The 22339-nt window shown below is 44.1% G+C and overlaps 1 protein-coding gene across 1 annotated transcript in view; it reads left to right on the forward strand.

The window, feature by feature from the left end:
• TEAD1 (TEA domain transcription factor 1) overlaps positions 1–22339 on the forward strand; it is a gene marked incomplete at its 5' end in the record, with an annotated part of 260557 nt that overhangs the window by 75941 nt on the left and 162277 nt on the right. The window contains one exon of the mRNA XM_082660096.1: positions 7165–7420. Coding sequence (XP_082516222.1) covers positions 7165–7420 — 256 coding nt within the window. The remainder of the gene's footprint in view (positions 1–7164; positions 7421–22339) is intronic.

The following is a 22339-nucleotide window of genomic DNA, read 5'->3' on the forward strand; positions in this document are numbered from 1 at the left end:
AAAATATGAACTGTCTACTTTTGATTTTTAATTTGTACTCATTGTCGTGTAAAATTCTGAGGCATCCTGATAGGCTGATGGTGAATCTCACCACCTAAGAAAGTAACATTACCCATGACTTAGTGACTAAGGAGTATTTTTTTCCTGGTATTTGTTTTCTTTGTTTAAGCGTTAGGATTGGTGAGTCTACTTGAAATGTGTGTTCACTCTACAGACCTTTTGGAATGGAGGAGTTAGTTTGGGGGGTTTTCTTTGACTGTTATTCCTGGGAAAGGGCTTAGGAATGTTCCTTTTGAAATGCTACTTACTGCTAACTCTTGTGGCATTTTTTTCTTTTTTCCCTCTTAGAGCATTAAAGAAGCTTCTGTTTCTGGCTTTGAAACATGATTCCCAAGGTTAAACAACCCACCTTCCAGGGATCCATGACTTGGGCTACAGGTCATGTCATCCAGCTTACGCTCCCCTTACAGGTGCACTGTTCTTGATAGCAAGTCTTCTCTTGGCATGGTCAGATGGCATAGATTGCCTGGACCTGAGTGTATGGCCTTGTCTTTTTGAAGGAGCCTACTGATGGAGAGCAGTGATGAAGCTTGCCTGGTGATGGTGAAGAGGAAAGGAAGAGACAGGAATTTCTGTTCTTAATGGCTAACACATTCATTAAGGGGATGGGGAAGGTGATTCCCTCAAAGGCTGGTAATACAGAACCACATGGCATGAAATCAATCAGAACCTTTCTCGAGCTGTCACCTGGGCAAGTACTTGGAGCTGATGGAGCGGAGAATTAATCAGGGAATCTCAGGAGGGTAATGCTAAGACCTCTGATGGGGTGCTCAGCATCGGGGTCTTGGTGAAGAGGTGTTGGCTTGTTGATGGATCCTGTTGATAGAGAAGTGATTTTCGAAAAGGAGAAGGTGTAATTATCTGCTCCTTCCTGCTGAAATTAGAGGGAACCTATTGGCAATTGGAGTGTATGACACTAAGGCTCACTGGCTGATACTGACTGCACAGCAGACGTTCCGTCTCTCTGGAGACTGCCTTCAAAACAAGGCTGCAGATCCTCACCTGTATTTCTCAGGCCACTTGTTAGCAAGTTTGGCTAGCCTCTGAAATGGTAGGAAAATAACAGCTCTCCCCATTTACATATGCAAAAGCGATGAACCGTCATTAGTGTCTGACATTCCTCCCAAGTACCCAGGGAGGTGAGTCAGTATCATAACTATTCATTAGGAATTCATTAGACTGTGCTTCATGGTGTCATGTTGTGGACAGAGCTGAGAATTCAGCACTGCCTACATTCTCTCCCTTTCGAATCCAGCCTCCAACTCACTGTCTAGTGAGGATGTAGTTTGAGTCCAGTATTCCCATGGAACGTGCATTCTATCTGGAGCAATGACTATTAAGCATATGTGACTTCAGTCAACTTATTTAGGCCTCTGGACCTCATAAGGTAGGAATAATACCCAGTGCGGGCAGTGCAGTTACTAAATACGATCCTGTAGGTCAGCAGTCCCCAACCTTTTCGGCATTAGGGACCGGTTTCGTGGAAGACAGTTTTTCCACGGACCGGGGTGGGGCGGTGATGGTTCAGGCGGTAATGCGAGCGATGGGGAGCGGTGGGGAGCGGCAGATGAAGCTTTGCTCTCTCGCTGGCTGCTCACCTCCTGCTATGTGGCCCAGTTCCTAACAGGCTGTGGACTGGTACTGGTATGCGGCCCGGGGGTTGGGGACCCCTGTCCTAGAAGACCCAAACCATATTTGTCCCTTTAACACAAAGGGCTCTTGATTGTCTGTAATCGTGATTAATAAATAAGAAGTTGAATCAGACAGCTAACTCGTGGTTATCCAAACTGTGCTTGGCATAAGTCTGTCCTCTTACATCTTCTTGGTTTGCTGATTTCCTTTGGGGCTCTTATTATTCATTAGAACCTTGGCCAGAGTCAGAGTGAGGAATGGGAAAGGAGCTGAAACTCTGACCCTTCTCATGGAAAGCTTGGGTGATAAGTTCAGTCATGTTGTTATCAAAGAATGTTCACATCATTTGGTTGTTGGTTCATTTTTTCTTTCTTTGAATATTTATTATGCCAAGTACTGTGCTAGCACAGGGGATAATGGTGACTGTAGTAGTCCTTGCCCTCAAGGACATTGGGATGTGGATGGGGGGAGTGATAACAAACCAACTTAATCTAAGATCTCTTATAGGTAGTCTTTGGAAACACAGGTGATGAATGATGAAGTTGGTTTCCTTCAGTGTTAACGGTGGAAACTGAGGCACATGGCGGATACTGTGTGGTCCAGGGTTACTTGGGTAGAGGCAGAGTCCTAACTTCCAGTCCACCTCTTTTCTTGGTGCCTCACAGAGTATGAAGATATTGGCTGAAATAAGCTTTGTGGATTTTTTTTTTTTTAGATCCTCACGTTCAGTGACATTTCCCTAATCATGAGGGTTAGTTAAAACTAATACTTTTATTTAAGAGCTCTTAAATCACCAGTAAGTGGGTGAGATGCTTACATTATGAGAGACCCACAGGAATTAATATAAAGGGAGCAGCGATTCCTGTGTCCTGTGTCATACCCCTTGTGCATACGTTCCTTGGATAGAGTTGGTGTCAGAAGCACCTGCATTGACCATCTAACCTCCTTCTTCCCCTAGACTTTTAAATCAAAATATGTACTGGTTGAATACTATATGTGTGTGTGTGTGTGTGTGTGTGTGTGTGTGTGTGTGTGTATATACATATATATATATGTATATATATATATATATACACACACACACATATATATGTATAATGTTCATTATATAAGATGTCATTCCAATGTGCTCATGTTACCTGTCTTGAAATGTAAGTGGGTAATCCTGAAAGAATGATTCATTTAGGCAGTGTGGCTATTAGCAGGAATGTTTGGGTCACTGGTAACATTTCTTTTTGGAGTTCATTCCAGTGTGGCTGGGAGGAGTTTCAGGAAAAAAGGAGGTTTTAGAAAAGTGTTAATGATGGAAACTGAGGCACATGGGGGCTACGTGATATATAGTACATTTTCAACCAACAACATTTTCCCTTCTCTCTTTTGTTTTAGGCATTCGTTTAGACTTAGGGTTATTCCCCTCAACGAAACTTCCCAGAAGAATATGAAAACTATTGATTGTGTGCGTTATAAGTGCAGGCGTTTGTTACCAATTTAAATTTTCCATTTAGGCATCTGAAGACCTTAAGGAAGAGGATCCTTTAAACTTATTTCCCAAAGGGAGCCATTAGGGAAGCTCCTTCATTTCTTTACCATCCCATTATCAGTAGGTGTTTGGGCATCACAAGGTCCATACCACTGTCTAGAGATGATGGACTTGAGAACGTCATCTGTTCATGGTTTTTCAGATGATAGAGCACCTTCATTCATTATCTCACTAAATCTTTATGGAAACTCCATGGGGTAGAGTCCCTCCACTACTTAATGATTTTTCTGCACTGGGGTTGCATTTAATTTATTATTTTCATTTTATAAATTAAAACCTGAGCCTCTAGAGATTACCTAATATAGTCTGGGCTGCGTGGCTAATGGGTGAGACAGGTTTGGAATCCAGATCAGTTTGAATCTTAATACCATACACCCCACCCTCAACCCCCGCTGCCCCCTCCACCCCCTCTGCCCCACAATGCTATATTCTTCATTTACTGAAGTGAGTGAAAGTTGGCTCCCTTGCTCAAAGGATGTATGAGGAGGTGAGGACATCAGCTCTGCAGGCACAGATATTCTATGCGTATATCACTTGATTAGATCTTATTGTTGGTAATAAGCAGGTGCTTGTTATTGTACATTCAGAAGCCAGGTAGATCGGGTGGTAGTTAACTAATTCCACACATTTTTAGGATGCTCCTAATGTGTGGCTGATTCTCTCAGAGCCACTAGATACAAGGATGGTTTCCAGGATGAGGTGGATTTTGAGCCGGGCTGGAAGGGAACGGAGGGATGGAATTTGGTATCCAGTACAGGGAGCTTTTCTCAGCCAGTCCTAGTCTTGTGATTGGAAACTCTGCCCATACAAGGCCTCATCTTACAATTGGGTTGTAAAACCAAGGGCCTGTAGAAGTCTGTGGATTATGTATCTGGTAGCTTCTGGGGCTGTGTCCTGGCCCTTGTCCAGAGTAGGTAATTCCATCCTGCTGAGCTCCAGTTCACCAAATGCAAGAGCCTGGACACGGAGTTCTTCTTCCCTTTGCAATAAATGAATAAAAACATGTGAGCATTTAGAGCAGCGCCTGTGGTTCCTAAGTGGATGGATCAATTGATGCTAGTTAATATTGCATTCCCCAACAACCAAGGAGTTGTGACCCTTAGCTTTAGAGGTAACTTGAAGGGGTTGTCTGCAAGACTCTGCTGCCTGTCTTGTGAGGCCATCTACCACTTGTTGAACTAACAGGAAATTTTTCCTTATGTTGAGCCATAATCTTCTTTGGAACTTCTACAAAGCAGGTCTAACACCCTCCCTGTGTGTAACACCTTCAGAAGTTGTTTGGTGTCTGAGGACATTAAGCTTGGCAGTTATGATTCAGAAAGATCTTACCAGTTTTGAGCCACTGGCTAAGGCTAAAAATAATGGAATTTAATAGAATAGATATAAATTCCTGATTTTAGCTCCTAACCCAATTGATCAAGAGTCGGGATTCAGGAACAGCACTTGGAGGGTGGGAGCTTAGAAGTTTTATGGATCCTAAGTCCACCTCTGAGTGTCATTTATTGAAGGTTGTGACAAACTGGGCTGGGCAAGAGGGATGATGTGAATTGTGTCTAGTCTGGAACATGGTCAGGAGACTGGGGGCTGCTCTGGTCATACCTAAATGGGTGTCTTCGGGGAGATTTGCTTCCCCAAGGCATGGATAGACCTCAAGGCTGAATGATTAGAAGTTAATCAGGAGATGGGTTTTAGCCTAATAGATGGAAGAATTTCAACATGTTAGTACAAAGGAGGTGATACTGGGAAGGTAGTGGGTTCTTTGTTATTGTTATTGGTGATGTTCATGCATAGACTGACCAGTTAATGAGATGTGTCAGAGGGGACCTCAGCTATTGAATTAGGGTTGTTGTGTTTTGGTCTGGAGACTCTGAGGCTTTCAATTATATGGTAATGTTTTTTTTTTAGTCAAATAAAGTTCCCCTGGTCCCCTGGATTCCATCCCTCTACCATAGTGGTTGAGCGCTGGACACAGTTTAATCTTAAAATGTGGCTCTCTGGAGTGAAGTCTTACTGCTGTGAGCTGCCTGGAGCTGAGGAATTGGCCTGTGTTTTTGTATGTGTCTGGTTTTGTTCGTTTTGTTTTGTTTAGTTTTGGGGTAAGGTGGAGAGGGAGAAGGTGAAGGGCTAGTCACCACTCAAAGAGTTCACACATATTCTTATAATTTCTCTAATAAACCTCTTTGGAGCTAGACTCTAGGGTAGCGTGCAGTTCAGCTTGGATTTTATAAGACTCTTAGATCCCAACCAAGAAAAAAAATGTAATAATTTGAGAATTCAAAGGCCCACACTGCAGGCATTGTAGAGTTCATCTGGGGGTCAGTCACAAAACCCTTTCTTGTGGCATAATTTATATCTTTAACATTTGGCAATTTTTAAATTCCTGTGTCAGTGTACATGTGTTGGTAAGAAGTAGTAAATATTTTGCTGACAAGTTCTTTGAAAGATGGATCAGTGGCAGCGTTCAAAGGCAGATAACCTGAGGGTTTCCTTTATCCAGGTGCTGCCAAATCTAAAGAGCTGTCAGGATGCGGAGCCAAAAGCACCCGTTGGTTATACCATTTATTGTGTAATGTTCCTGTGCCTCAGACTTTCTGCACCTGGGATCTGTAGATATACACAGCGGGGGAAGGCAGGGGAAGAGGGGTCAGTTGGGAGAGAGAAGTAAAGGGCTGGCTCTCAGAGGTGCTGGCTCTCAGAGGTGACTGCCCTGGGATACAGAGCAGTGCCTGGTACCTAGTAGGGCTGCCTGCATCTGCTTCCCTCCTGGCCGCCTTTGTTGTAATGTTGCATGGACTTGAGGCGGCGGAAGGGGGTGGAATGGTGGTCGCACTAAGCTCTCCATACTCAGGCCCTGCGCCTCCCCTCTTCCAGTCAATCCCCAGGAGGAATTCTTATCCCCTTTTTGGGGAAGGCTTTGAATAAATGATCTGATGCCTTTTCAACAAAGGCATATTGATATGTTAGTGTGCAGACAGCAAGGGGTACTGGATTAGATCATTTTCACATTGGTGTTTGTGCCACTTTGACATTTGTTTGGAATGACCATAGGTTACATGCATAATTTAAGGAGAATAAATCTTTGAGAAAGATTTCTTTTGGTTCTGTAATCTTTAGTGCTACAGAAAAATAAACGAAAGCCTCCCGCACAGTTTTCCTGTGATCAGGAATTCCAAGGAGGCTACCAGACGAAGTGCCTCATGTGGGTGTGAAACATTTCTTCAGATGTGCTGGCCGCTTGCAGTTGTTGCAGGGAAGGCAGGAATTGGGGACAACTTGGTTCCAGCTTCAGGGTTATAATCTAGAAGCTGAGAGTGGCAAAGTGACCTGACTTGTACAGTGTAAAAAGCCCTGCAGATAAATGCTATAGAATAGCAGGTCCAGGTCTGCTGGCATTGCTGTTTGTAGAATGAGTATTTGTGATAAAATAATCTCCCTCCTTCTGTCTGCCATTCTGCCGCCATCTTGCTTCTTGGTGATCCCAGTGACAAATTCTCGGATGGTTTGACATTTTAGAGTTATCGTGCTAATTGCCACAGTGAGGTAGACGCCGTTTGTTTTACTTTATTTTCTTTTAAACAACTTGTTCTGCTCTGGAGATTTGATTATCATCGAGCAAAGTGCTCCTGGTAGATAGTAGGTACTTAGCAAATTTTGCATGATTCATTGTGAACTTGCAATTCAGAGTGAGTACTGTTCTCAGATGAAAATTTCCTCTCATCTGTGAAGATTATCCAGCTTCTGCCTGCTGTTTTCTTTCTGTTCCTAACGTGATACATAGGAACAAAAGACACTTGGATCTCAGAATTCCATATTCTCTCCTAGGAGTTATCCTCCAAGCAGAGCTGGTGACTGAAAAGTCTGCGGTAGAACCAGCGAGAGCAGTATGTTGACGGTTACCGTGTCCTTATACTATCTTTTGATTTCTCTCTTAGGTTTATTTTCTTGAAAAGGCTCCAGGCTTCGGCTTGGAAAATCCAACCGCCAAAATTGAGCCCAGCAGCTGGAGCGGCAGTGAGAGCCCTGCCGAAAACATGGAAAGGATGAGTGACTCTGCAGATAAGCCCATTGACAATGATGCAGAAGGGGTCTGGAGCCCCGACATTGAGCAGAGCTTTCAGGAAGCCTTGGCTATCTATCCACCGTGTGGGAGGAGGAAAATCATCTTATCCGATGAAGGCAAGATGTATGGTAAGTGATTTGAAATGCTCCTTTGAAATGCTGCAACCTGCTTTTGTGGTAAGGGGTCAACGTAGCTAGCCTTCTACTGAGATCCATTCCTTGTATTGGGTTGAATGATCTTTGTACAATTTTAGTTGGCCATCCAAGGGACTGAATCTCAACTAAAGAGGAGAGTCAGTAAAGGACCTCTGGGAAATCATTCCCTGGAGTTTCTTCTTCTTCTTCATATCAAAAGCTCTCGAGGACCAGATAGGAACAGAGGTAGTTGCAGTGGCATATGCAGACACCAAAAGTGGGGACTAATTCTTCTGAATGCACGCCCCATCAAAGGGAAGTGCTGCTGCCTAGCTCCAGATAACTGACTGAAGCTCCGTAGAAATGGGGCCTCGTGCTGCCAAATCTAGCAAGATACATGTTTATATATGAAATGTACTCATTTTTAAAAGCCAGCATTTTTTTTTAAACACAACCCTGTATAGGCCATATAAAACATGCCCAGGGACTTGATCAGACCTTTGAACCACCAGTTTGCTGCGTTGTTGCCAATTTGCAGTTGAATGGCCAGACAAGGCACTGACCCCCAGGCTACTCTGACCAGTCTCCCTTTCCACATGGGGACCCCTCACAGTGCACTCAAAACTCCAAGAGCACCCAAGAGGATGAGACCAGTTGACCAGATGGCTGGGGATGCCAAAGGTGGCAGCAAGCACCCATCCACTAGTCTGGGGCTTGCACACTGGGTTAGGACCTTCCCTGCACCTGCTGTAAAGGCTTCCAGCTGCTGACCTGTACTTTCTGCCTGCTTACCTTTTGGGAAGCAGATGGCAGGTGGTTGCAGATACATTCTGCTTGTCTAATTGGGCACGTTAAGTTGACAGTTTGCACTGTGGCTGAGTCTAAAGAGATGCAAACAAATAACCTAAACTCAAAGAGAACCGGCTCAGCAGCCTAGCGGAGCTTGTTAACTTATCATGGGAGTGATTTATTTCTAAATAATTTGAAAGCTTTTCCATAATAGGGTGTTGTACCTTTAATACCGCACCTCCTTTATCAGGAGCCGTAGGAGGCTGCAGCTCAAACTAGCACCCACTGCTGAGGAGAAAGCAGATGGTGGTGCAGCTGCCACCAGCTGTGCCCCCCACCCTGCCCTACCCCTCTCCAATTTGGATGATGTAATGGAAACAAGGAAAATTTTGCTTTCTGCAGCATTCGAGTCTCTCTCCCTTGGCCAGTCGGTGTCACACACACAGGAGAGAAAGAGAACGTAAACCTTCAGTATTTGTTTTATGTTCTCATGTGATCCTTCGTAGCCAAAGAAGCTTCTTCGTGTCTGGTGAAATGGACTCAAGATGAAACATCTCAGCTGCTGTGGGTAGAAAGTTTCAGGGCCTTCGATTTTCTGTGTGCTTGTATCTTTCCTGGGCTACCCTTCCTCAGCCTGGCTATTTGCTTTCAGGGTCTTGTTTTCATACCTAAAAATACAACTTCCCCATTTTAAAGGCAGAGAAAAGCACTTTAATCTTTGAGCCTTCTTTGAAGCTGATTTTATTAGGAGTAGTGAAGGTGGCTTCGGGCCATTCTACCTTGTATTCAACACCCATTTGTTTACCCAGAGATTGTTTTAATCTAAAATACTGGCCTAGTGTTGGACATGCTGGTGGGAAGAACTACTGCCTTTCATTTCTCACTGGGAATATGGGAAAGGAGCTGTCCCTTTAGGAAGCAGGTTTTTGGGCTAGGAATAAGAACATAATTCAAAGCCGGAGTTATTCTTTTCAACTCCAGTTTTGTTTTGTTTTTTTCCATTGATTTTACTTTTTAGGTGGCAGCCATGGTAGATTGAACTAATTTTTTTTGTGAAAATAATTTGTGAAAGAATTCTTGTTGGTATTCGGGGGTCAAAGGCAGCAGACTAGGAAAAAGAATTGTGAGAAGCTTTGGATTTGAGCCGTCTACCCACAGTGAACTTGAACAATCCTACCCCTTGGTGTGTGTCTGAGTTTTCTCCCCTGTACAAAACGAGGGTAAAGTAGATGATATCCGTGGTCCTTGGGGCGTATATGTTGTATGATGCTGGATTTTGTGACTTGTACTTCAGTAAGAGTGATCAGTCTGTTGACAAATGTGGTGCTGGTTGTGGAGCATGTCTTTAATACTGAAAGTAATCAGATTCTGAGTGCTTCCTGAGAGCGTGTGTTCTTGACGCATAGATTCTTTTTTTCCTGAAATCCACGTTACATTTATTGACTGTGTTGGTGACCAACCTGATTTAAAATTGGGCAGTCATTTTGAGCGAGTAGCATTAGGAATTACAACTGCAAGGTCATGTGTCCTGGTTAGGGGTGCAAGAGATGGATTTGCTGCAGTGGCCCTGAAGCCATCCCCATGTCTAGGCCACTGCCTGGGAGAGAAAACATCCCCTTCAACTCCCTCTCTTTGGCCAGCGTGGAGGAGCTTTGCTTGTACTGCTGCTTTGGAAGGGAAACATGGTGGTTATCAGGGCTATGGGAGATGGAGACTGGATCCCTTCAGAGAAGCTAGCCCAGGTGCCTGAGAGCTGCATGGGACCTGCCTGTAACTTTGAGGGCGAGAGAAGGTTGATTTGGGAGCCTCCACAGTGAGGCCCCAGCCACTCGGGAATTGAGTCATGGGAGCAGTGTGGGACCAGAGCTACTGTTCCTTGGCTTCCAGCCTGTTCCCCATCTTACCACACATGAATCAGGACACAAACCAGACCAGGAGTCGAGGTTTCTGAAGGTCCTAAGAGCATGCTTTTTCTCTTAAGCATTTTATAAATGAAAACATTGAAAGCATTTTGGATTCCATGGAGTAAAATCAAAATAATTTAATGCCTTCTAGTGAGATACCAAGTGTTTTTGACTTGAGGGGGTTATTCCGGTATTTCTGAGCATCTGTAGAGTACTGTGATGTCACTAATCCTGAGCCTTTGGAGAAGCAAGGTCAAGTGCAGTGCTGATTTATTTTGGTAATGAAGTCTCCTCCGTGGTTGACAGTGGGGCAAATGCGATCTTATAGAGGGGGAAAATGGAAAGCTCTCTTTACTTTGAGGTTTGGGCCATTAGAAAAGATGGCTTAATTTTCCCTATGCTACCTGGGTTGGTGGAGAGGCCGAGCCTTTATGTGTCTGGTCTCCACGTGGACAGATTATTTCTGCTTGCGGTACCCTATGGGTAGGCAGTTGTTCTTAGGGATTATTAGAAGGAGGGTGAGACTTCTTTGACTGTTCTTAAGAGATTACAAGCTCACTCCCTCTCTTCTCTGTGTTTTCTTTTTCCTTTCTTTTTCGTATTTTTACATTGCTGTGTGTCTCTTTCTCTGTGGAGAAAGCTGCGGAGTAGTTAGCAGGAGGACAAGATGGCAGAGATGTTCTTGATCAGCAGAGTTGTCTGGAATTGAATTTCACAGGAGCAGGTCACAGCTTAAAACAAGACAGAACAAAACAGTGAATCATGGGAATATCTGGATGTGTTTTCTATTGCACTTGAAAACCCTAGTCAGGCAGTGTGGTCAAATATCTCTCATAATCAAGTTAGGGACCGGAGCTAACATTCACTGGCTGCTTGCCTCAGAGACACGCAGTGTAGCACCTTAAAGTTTGAACTTTGGAATTGGTATGAAGCCTGGCCCTACCTCTTCTAGACATCAGACTCCGGGCAAGTTGCTCTTCCTCTCTGTGCCTCCATTTCTTCAACTGCAGGAGAGATTTAGATAGATCTTCCTTCACAGGATCGTTATAAGAATTAAATGAACTTGTGGTTTGGGATCCTCCTACCACGCTTGAACAGTGTCTGGCATACAGTGAGAGTTAGTCAGTGTTTCTGAAGTGAAAATAAAGAAGTGCTCTCTGCCAATAGCTGGGTTAAAGGCTTTACATAAAACTTCCGTCTCACGCTCACAACAACATTTTGAGGTGGGTATTGTGATTCCCACTTTATAGATGAGGAAGCTGAGTCTAAAAGGGATAAAGTGGCTTATGCATGACCAGTATAAATGGTATAGCTGGATGCTTTCAAAACCAGCTCTGATTGACTCCCAAACCCGGACTGTTTCCACTGTGCTTTCATTCCTTCCTTGCTGGAGGTCATTATAAGTGAATTCAACAAGTCAGCATTGAGAGTACCGCCTGTATTCCGGCCCCGTACTAGGGGTTGTCAGGGATACAGCAGCGAGCCAGACAGACAAGTCCCTGCCCTCATGGAGCCATCACAAGTTCATTTGCAGGAAGCACTGACCTGAGGTTAGGGCTGTGTGCCAGAGCTTTCTGGGAAGTCTGAGACCCCTTTGAAGATGTTCACCTTCCACTTAGCCTTTTGAAGCCTGTTCTTGGCCACCAGTGTCCAGGGCACCTGGCCCAATGCTGGCAGGAAGAAAGCTTCTCAAATATCGCAGCGGGGAGGATCCTAGATCATAAGGCTGGCCTTGGTGGTGGCCAGAAAGATGTCTGGAAGATTCTGGTGCCCTAGGATCCTACAGGCAGCTTGGGCAGAGCAATTGCTGGACAATTGATTTCTCCTTTTGTGAGCAGATATCTTCAGGGTCCTTGCTTAGGAGAGCTCCAGGGGTGCCCCCACTTTCTTGCTGGGTTGCCAGGCCTACTGGTCAGCCCTAGAGAGCTGAGTTGTGAGGCATAGAAAGGTTGAGGAGGAAGATATCGCTGGGCCAGTCCTCCCTGGCTGGTCTTCCCCAGTTGCTGACCTGAGCCCTCCCAACCAGGGGAGCACAGGAGTCGGACTTGCCTCTTTTGCTTACTTCATAGAAGTACAAGATAGAGGAGAGAGGGGGCTGCTTCAGTGAGGTCGTGGCAGAACTGACAAGGGGACATCAGAAGGAGTGCACACAAGCAGGCACAGGTGTGCGCCAGTTCATCAGTGCAGACAAAGCGGCTGACATCTGAGGTCCCCATGCTCCTCCTCCTCTGAAGAACTGGGCAAGGCAGTGCAGAGTCGTCCCTCTGGAAGACGGGGTACTTTCACGTCATTTCTGTGGGGACCAGGAAGGTGGGCTACCTCTGTGGAGGCCCCAGCAGCCCTGATGTGGACATGGATGTAGAATCTGAGCCCTGTAGGATCTCCAGGCCTTGGGAGAGTGAGCCTTGGGGCCTGACCTGGACTTGGTCTTCCCATTTCTCTGTCTGAACATCATGTGGCATCTTTGATTTCCCCTTTCTGTCTTACCTGTGATTTGGGATATTATTTCAAGTGAATTTGCTAGAAATGTGAAGGACAAAGTGCTGTGCCCTTAGAACAGGCTAGAAGCTCCGTAAGGCAGGGGCCCCACCCTGTCTTGCTGGACAGAGAAGGTATCAGTGATGTATGCTGAATATATGCATGTGTGAGCTATTATTTAAAATAAAGAAAGGTGAGTAGGTAAACCTCTGAGCCCCGAGAGGAGCTGGCTAGAAAGAAAGGGAGAAAACAGAAAAAAAAAAAGAGAGAGAGAGAGAGAGAAAGGTGTGTTGGTATATTTAATGGTCTTCCTAGACTGAGAAGGAAGAAATACTGGTTTTTGCTCTGTGTGTTGGCAAATGTTAGTTCAAGAGGTAGGAAGGATTTCTACCCACATAAGCACAGCAACAGAACAAGGGTTAATTCTGGGATCCTCAGAACACATGAGTAATGGGGGATTTTGAAATAGTTTGGTTCCTGTGAGAATAGCAAAGCCAACGTCATCAGTGTTTGGACTGGGAAGTTTAACATAGTGGGGGTCTGACCTACAAAGGTTTATGCACAAGGTGTGAGCCCTTGTGCAATCCAGGTAAAAAATAGCTAATTAGGATGGCTCAAGAATTGGTCATAAGGGCGAAAAAAAAAATAAGAGAGAGAATGTTAAATTATTACCAAGTTGGAAACTTATGCTTTTCAACAGCTTTCTGTGGCAATGGATGAGCGCTGGGATTCGGGAAGACATGGATTCGGGAGTCGTTCAGTGAGGGCCTGTGCTGTGCGTGGACTGTGAGTGGGGACTACAGATGTAAAATAATTAAGAAAGCTGACCTGTTTGACCACTTAACTGTGTGCTAGGCACTTTCTCATTGCTTTAGAATGCGTCGACTTGTTTATTCCTCAGAACAACCCAATGATGTAGGTTACCATGACTATCCCTGTTCTATAGCTGAGGAAGCTGAGGCCCACCAAGGTCAAGTTACTTGCTCAAGGCCACAGTAAATAAGTCGTAGAGTTGACGTTTGAAAGTCAGCTTGATACAACAAGCTAGTTAAGACAACTAACTACAATATTGACATGGAAGGAAGTATATTCTGTTCTAGAGAGATATACGGCTCAGTGGTAGGGCAGTAGAAAGTAACGATTGTTTATGATTGGGGAATGCGCATGTCTATATTTGAAAGTGCAAAAGGCTGGAAGAGTCAGAGTCTGAGAGGCAGACTTAGGTGAACTAACTTTCAATGGGAAAAGGCCACTTAGTGTTTTTTATTTTTTTTTTTTGCTTTTAAACTTACTTTGGGTTACAGACTCCCTTTGAGAATCTATAGAAAGTTGTGGATCTCTTCTCCAAAAGAATGCATGCTTGTGCACAGTTACAGAATTGTTGCATATAATTGTTGCAAGGGATTTCTGAAGCCTAGGTTCACATTTGCTACTGTGGGGAGAGAGAGAGAAGGGGAAGGGCATTCAGGCCTAAGGGAGCAGCATGATAAAGGCACAGAGTCCTGAAAGGACCCAGCTCTGGTGCTCTTAGAATTGAGGGTGTATCCTGGAGGGGGATGGCAGATGAACCTAGAAATGTGGGCTGGCACTGCATTGTGGAGGGCCTCGAGTGCCATGCCAAGGTGTCCGGCGCTCATCCTGGGGACAGAGGGAAGCCATTGCATGTTTTCAGGAGAGGTGATGTGACTCAGCCTGGGTTTGACAAAGCCAACTCTGAAGGCGTGAAGAGAAGTTAGATGACTATTGCAGTAGGCCAGTGGGAGAGGCTGAGCCTAAACTTCGGTACTGACGGTGCTGGCAGAGAAGTTTCAGAGGTCGAACCAACAGGATTGGCTGACCAGATGCAATTTGTGAAAAAGAAGATAGAGTTGAAGATGATTCCAGGGTTCTGCTTCTGGGTGGTGGGGAGGACGATGGGACTATCAAATGGATGGGGAGTGGAGACATGAGAAGCAGTTTGTAGAGAGGAGAGGAATGAGGAGTTGAATTTTGTTATGTGCCGGAGGTGTACTGGGTGGCCATCCAGATGAGGGTGATCTGTGGCGTTCGGAAATTCCTGCTTGGAGCTCAGGCAGCTTGGAGTTGCAGGGGTAGTTTGGGGGCTCATCACCAGAGAAGGGATGAGAATGGGGGATATGCGCAGGCTCACGTGTACTGTGGTGAAATGGGCATGGATTTTAAATGGAGTGTCTGTGTTTGTGGGAGAGTAAAAAGATTGCCTTTTTAAGAAAAAGATAGACCCATCAGTGGTTCCCAAGTCTGACCATCATCAGCAGAAGCACTTGAGAAGCTTAAAACAAGAGACATAACAAAAACAGACTCAAACCAGTTGAATCAGAATCTCTGAGAGTGTGGTCTGGGAATCTGTGTTTTTAAAAGCTCCCTGAGTAATTTGGGTGATCAGCCAGGTTTGAGAGCCACTGGGCTAAGCTACAGCCTGGGTCCAAGAGGACAGGGCCACATTTTTAGAGTTGGTAAAAGAAACAAATGAGGAGGGAATGAGACTGACATTTGGAACAGTCCTTACAGACTTTGGGTACAGGAAATGAGCTACATTATTCAGTTTATGCTCCCTGTGTACAGAGAGGGAACATTACCATGGCCCAGATTTGCCATGTACAGGAAGAGCCGTGAGGTAGTATCTTAAAGGGCATAAAAAGTTAAAGGAAGACTTATTTTAGGACAGGGTAGAGACTTGGCCATCTGGTTAGTAGAGGAGAAAATATATGTAATTGAGGATATGTATGATGGAATAGAACCAGGAAGAGACTTTAAAAGGAGTAGGGCTTTTACTCTGATGCATAATGGCAGGAGAAGGGTCCAGGTAGAGGGCCCAGGGAGGGCATAGTGATTCCTTTCTTCAGATGAGAAGTAAGGCCATGTGAGCTGAGGTGGCTTATGGGCTTTTGAAAAATAGAGCAAGCTTAGTAGAGATACTGTGGGGGAATGGGGTATGGACGCACGGGGGTGAGTAAAAGAATTGCTGAGCGGTGGAAGGAGGGCCTGAGAGAAGTTGGAGAACATTACTTTCTTCTTTTAATTGAAATTTTTATTGAGATAATTGTAGATTCACATGCAATTGTAAGAAATAATACGAAGATCCTTTGTACATTTTGCCCATTTCCCCCCAGTGGTTACATTTTGTAAAACTGTAGTATAATATCATAATGAGGATATTAATGTTGATATAATCCACTGATCTTATTCAGATTTCCCCAGTTCTACTTGTACTCATTTGTGAATGAGTGTGTATGTGTGTGTGTGTTTTATTAAGTTCTGTACAGTGTTATCACCTGTGTAGGTTTGTGTATCCACACCTCAATGGTACAGAACAGTTCCAACACCACAGGGATCCCCAGGGTTGCCCTTTTATAACCATACCCAATGCTGTCCTGCTTCCCCTGACTTTACCCCTAACTCCTAGCAACCATTAGTTATTCTCTATTTCTAAAATGTTGTCGTTTCAAACATGTTATCTAGTGAAATCATACTGTATGTAACCTTTTGGGATTGGCTTTTTTCCATTCATCATAATTCCCTGGAGATTCATCCAGGTTGTGTGTGTATCAGTAGTTTGTTCCTTTGATTGTTGAGTGGTTCCCTAGTGTGTATGTACCACAGTGTACTTACCCTCTCACCTGTTCAAGGGTATCTGGGTTGATTCTAGTTTTTGGCTATTACAAATAAAGCTGCTATGACCGTTTATATACAGGTTTTTGTGTGAACGTAAGTTTTCATTTCAGTGGGATAAATGCATTGCTGGGTCAAATGGTAGTTGTGCCTTCAGTTTTTGTTTGTTTGTTTGTTTGTTTTAAACTGCTCAAGTGTTCTTCAGAGCAGCTGTACCATTTTACATTCTCACTTGCAATCTAGGTTCTCTGCATCCTCACCAGCATTTGGTGGTATCACTATTGTTTGTTTTAGCCATTCTGATAGGTGTGTGGTGATATCCCATGTGGTTTTAAATTGCGTTTCCCTAATGAGTAATGATGTGGAACATCTTTTCAGGTGCTTATTTGCCATCTGTATATTCTCTTCAGTGAAATGTCTGTTCATGTCTTTTGTCCCTTTTTTAGTTGGATTATTTATATTTTTACTGTTGAGTTTTGGGAGTTCTTTATTTTAGATATGAGTTCCTTGTCAGGTATGTGGTTTGCAAATATGTTCTCTTTGTCTGTAGCCTATCTTTCCATCTTCTTCACATGGGCTTCTGCAGAGTAAAAGTTTTAAATTTTGATGAGATCCAATGGATTAATTTTCCTTTTTGTGCATTGTACTTTTAGTGTCAAGTCTAAGAACTCATTGCCTAACCCTGGATCCTGAAAATTTTCTTCTGTGTTTTGTTCTGAAAGGTTTCTGGTTTTATGTTTTACATTGAAGTCTATGATCTGTTTTGAATTAATTTTTGTACAAGGCGGAGAACGTTACTTTGGGGGAACCCACTGGTGTTATTATGTGATATATATTTTTTTCTGCCAGGGGATTATTGATTTATCCATATTTTGACAATGTCAAGGCTTGGGGCCTGAGACACCAAGGTGCTAGTGAGTGCATGCTTGCACCAGTCTAGGTAGGGACAGGGACAAGGTGAAGCTGGAGGGGCCGGCAGGTCGTGACATGTGCTGCTCAGAGGCTGTGCACACGTAGGAGAGGTGGCGGGACAGGAGGCTGTGGTCATGCACAGGTGAGGAAGCATCTGAGGTTAGAGGTGGAGAGATTTCAAGTGACGAGTTTCAAGGTGTGGCCGCAAATGTGGTCAACTGATGTGAACGTGGGTGATGGCCACTGGAGACACGGAAGTAGGACATGGTGAGGCTCATCAGCATTGATTGGATAATATGTTGACGTTGAAGTCCACAGTAGTGAACTGTGAATTTGCAAATAAACCTACCAAAGTGTAACCAGTTAGTAGGGGGATTTCTATTTTTCTTTTTCTTTCTTTCTTTTTTTTTTGCGGTACGCGGGCCTCTCACCGTTGTGGCCTCTCCCGTTGCCGAGCACAGGCTCCGGATGCGCAGGCTCAGCGGCCATGGCTCACGGGCCCAGCCGCTCGCGGCATGTGGGATCTTCCCGGACCGGGGCATGAACCCGTGTCCCCTGCATCGGCAGGCGGACTCTCAACCACTGCACCACCAGGGAAGCCCAGGGGGATTTCTTTGAGGAGGACATGACCCCATGGATATGAATGGGAAGAGTTTGATATTGATATGAATGGCATGGGCCTGGTAAAGAGCAGGTGGCAGAACAGTCTGGCAAAAGGAACATCGGGGTCACAAGAAATTGCTAACATTCTCTGCCTTCCTCCTCCCAAATTCTTTGGCTGCCCTAAAACTATACCTATTTGTGATGTATCTATATGCCTTGTTGCCCTCATCTGTAGAATGGGGCGAGGAAATCAACATGTTTCTCCATACCTCTCAGCAATGTTGAGAGAAAATGCAATTATGTATGAGAAAGTATTTTGAACTGAATTCTAAAAATACTACTTTTCTTAGGTTAAGCCCCCCTGTTCATGGCACATTGGAAAGGTAGGAAAGTACATTTTGGAGCAGTCACTCAGGATTAAGTTGCCTAGCCTAAGTAGAGGGGTGTTTGGTTAAGGGAGGTACTTTGGTAGAAACATTTCAGAGTTTCTGCCAAAGAAGGTACTGGAGAAGGGGAGATCAGGGCAAACTTGACTAGGTCAGAGTCACAGCTGATGGAAGGGACCAGTGGGCAGTGGGAACCTGTTGCCGGCAGAGGCTGGGCAGGCCCCATAGCAGTAGCTTCCACTGGACTCACGGATGTGCACTTTTTTAGCTGCACGGCCCTGGGTTCCAATGCTGTCCCTGCTGACTTCCACCTAGGGCTAGAGCTTCGATTCCTCTCTCTATAGCATTTCACTTGAGAGTGTGTCTTAATTTCGTAATACCATTGTTATTTAAATGTATCCCATTCCTTTGGTAGTAAGTGTTTAAAGTGGTCATTTTACAAATTATTGTTATTATGATAGTGTTCTGCTGATCTCTGTAGTAGAGGGCCTATCCTAGAGAATACTCAACTCAGTAAATTAAAACATATAAATGTGCTATGTGGTTAAGGTCATAGAAAAAAATCTGAAGGAATTTACAACATGAATAGTAGTTGCTGCAGGCAGATGGGTTTATGGGGAACTCTGTGTGTCTATTATATATTTCTGTATTAATGGAGTTCTGTTAAATAGTGAACATATGTTACTTTTGGAATTAGAGGGAAAAATAATTATATAGTTTATTTTTTCCTCCGATTCTGAGTAAGAAATACTCATTAAAGAAAAATGTGGAAAATACCAAGAATGAGAAACAAGTCATATCATCCAGGTGGACAATGGCGTGATGTTCACTAGGGATTAAGTTGGGTGGTCCACTGCAAGGTCCTGGTGGGCAGGAGAGCGGTGCTGGGAGAGGAGCTGGTGCCAACAAGCTGTTCCTTCCATGGGTTCATGGCCGAGGCACCGATCTGGGGAGACAGGTGGTTTGAGAGTGGTGGTGCTGGGGCCAGGAAGCAGGGCAGGGTGTTCTTATTATACATCGTAGGACATTGGTCCAGGAGTTCGACAGGTGCCCAGTCAGTTGGACCTGTCAGTCAGCTGTCCAGACTAACAGTGGCATTATTCTGATGTTCATGTTTTGTGGTAAAATGGTGATGGGAGAGACAGAGGAAAGCCTTCAAATAAATCCATTCTTCCAGTGTCCACATGTTCACAGCAAGCTGCTACAACAGAAGGAACAGGATCCACATCTTTGCCGAGCTAATATTAATCGTTTAACTTGTACTTTAGGGTGGACATGCTTTATTTCTGGAGGGTTGCGGGCCTGTCTTTTTAAAAATGTCGGTAGTCTTTTTGATGACCATGTTATTCTTTGTAACAGATTCCTGGCAGGTAATCTTGTACTTGCATTGCCTTTAGGCAGAGGTGGGTGGATTTTAGAGTATGAAAACACTCTGGAGACTTTAGAGAGTGCTATAAATTCTCATTTGATTATAATCATTTGATTTAATCACGTGTATATTTCATTTACTTGACATGCCTTCACTACAGATTATTCCATCTGCCCACCTTTCTTCTCTCAAATGCTTCAATTCCAGGTAAATAATAAAATCAAATTGTTCTTCAAAGTCCATATGGATATTATTTCTTTAAAGCCTCTTCCTGTATCAGATATATGCCCTCTCCTTTCTGCCCTTTTAGAATACAGTCTGAAAGGTGTGACAGTGAAATTTCCTGCCTGGGGCATTTAATTTATTTAAAAAAATTTTATGTAGTGTTGCAGTGCTCCCCCTCTACAGGCGGTGAAATTGGTCATTAGCTGAAAAAAAAAAAATTCCATAGACACTGTTCTTTTTACAATAGCTGGAGGAACTTTTTAGGCTACCTTGAAAGCAAGTGCTCTGGGGGAAATGTAATTGATCACCCCAAAGCTCTGCAGCATCCCGGGTAACTTTGAACATATGTTAATAAGCCGAGCCCCCCCCCCCCCCCCAGCCATTTACAAAAGTCCTAATTACTCACTCTGTGCCTGCCCTCTTCCCTGGGTCTGCCTCTGTGCGCTGTGACTTGCTTGCTATTGTGTTGAGACAGGCTTTGGCAACTGTCTCTTAGATGAATGGTTCTATTACAAACACAGTAGCTTCCGTGACAGCTTAGAGGAGATTGTTGTTTATGACTGCTTTTATGGAGAGGGGTTTGGTGCACATTAATGTCCTGATAAAGACATTTGTACCTATAAAGTAGCCACAGCCTTAAACATACTTGACTGTGAATAAGGTATTGGGGCTGATGACATGCCAGATGTTAGGTATCGGATTGCATGTTTATTCAACTGTTGCTGCAGTCTCTGTACTTGGATGTGCCTTTGTGTTTGCTGTCTCACAGCAACACACAGACTGCAATGGCGATATGATCCTGATTATGGAAGATGCTGTTTGGGTTACTTGGATCCTAAGCCGTGTGTATTAGGAAGCATTCTCTCAGTCCCCGTGTGTCCTGAGACAGCAGTCATGAACAGTTGTTAGGTGAAGGGAATTGCCAGGTGGGATGACCACATGCATTGGGATAGGGGCCTTTTGAGATGGACAAATCTTAGTCAGGCCTGGACTGACCAGAGCAGGCATTGTAACAGAGATTGATAATAATAATAATAACGGTATTTATCCAGTGCTTGCAGTGTGCCAGGTACTGTTCCAAACAATTAACATCAACTCATTTAAGCCTCCTTACAAATCAATAGCTATTATTATTATTCCCATGTTACAGATGAGGAAACCAAGGCCTAAAAAGGTTCAGTAAATTGCCCAGGATCGTAGAACTAAGAACTCCTGGAGCCAGGATGTGAATCCCCATCAGTTTGGTTCCATTGCCTGAACTCTTCACCACCATCTTCTGCTGCCTCTGATTTGTGACAGGATGGGAATCTGAGGTTCTCTGGACTGTACTCCTACATTGCTGCCTTGCTGTGTGGAAGAGAGTTTTGGTTCCAAGTAAACAATGAAAAAAGGAGAATGGGCTTTCCTGGTATCTGGGACACTCTTCATCCTGTTTTCTGCCTGGCAGGACCAGTAGGAGTAGAAAATACTCCCCCCCTCTCTGAAACCTTCCTTAGTCTCCACAGGCAGAGCTAGTTGCTCCCTCCTTTGTGTTTCCATAGCATGTTATTTGACCGCCTTTCAGACTCTTTTTTTTTTTTTAACATCTTTATTGGAGTATAATTGCTTTGCATTGTTGTGTTAGTTTCTGCTGTATAACAAAGTGAATCAGCTATACGTATACTTATATCCCCATATCCCCTCCCTCTGGTGTCTCCCTCCCACCCTCCCTATCCCACCCCTCTAGGTGGTCACAAAGCACTGAGCTCATCTCCCTGTGTTATGTGGCTGCTTCCCACTAGCTATCTGTTTTACGTTTGGTAGTGTATATATGTCCATGCCACTCTCTCACTTCGTGCCAGCTTACCCTTCCACCTCCCCGTGTCCTTAAGCCCATTGTCTACCTCTGCGTCTTCATTCCTGTCCTGCCCCTGGGTTCTTCAGAACCATTTTTTTTTTTAAGATTCCATGTAAGTATGTTAGCATACGGTATTTGTTTTTCTCTTTCTGACTTACTTCGCTCTGTATGACAGACTCTAGGTCCATCCACCTCATTATAAATAATTCAGTTTCATTTCTTTTTATGGCTGAGTAATATTCCATTGTATATATGTGCCACATCTTCTTTATCCGTTCATCTCAGACTCATTTTTAATGTGCGTGTCTGTATCTCCAGCCGCTAGCATAGTGCCTGGCACACATTAGGCCTTCAAAAAAAATGTTTGAATTAGTGAAAGTTGCTGGTGATAATACTTTCATCTTTTTTCTCTATAAGGTGTTCTTTCCCGCAGCCTTATTGTTATCACATTTACAACATTCTAAAGAAATAATGGAGGCGAGGATTATAATTTCATAGATAAGAAGCTGAGGCACAGAGCCCATGATGTTTTCCATTAGAGCATCTTATCTTGAGGAACCTCTTGGTGAAGCAGAACTTAGTGTAGAACCAGCAGCACCTCACTCCCATGTTTACACCCTTCTGTTGTAACCGTATTGACCCTGTGCCTGAGGTGTTGCGAATGAGAGCAGTTTAGTTTAGTTTACGTTTTATGTCAGTATCACAATGGTTTTGTCCAAATGGGACATTCAGTGGCTTTCTTCATTGCTGAGCTTGGTTTGGTTATTGCAGTGACTGAAT

This window comes from Grampus griseus, assembly GCF_964374135.1.
Source record: "Grampus griseus genome assembly, chromosome: 8".
NCBI lineage: Eukaryota > Metazoa > Chordata > Mammalia > Artiodactyla > Delphinidae > Grampus > Grampus griseus.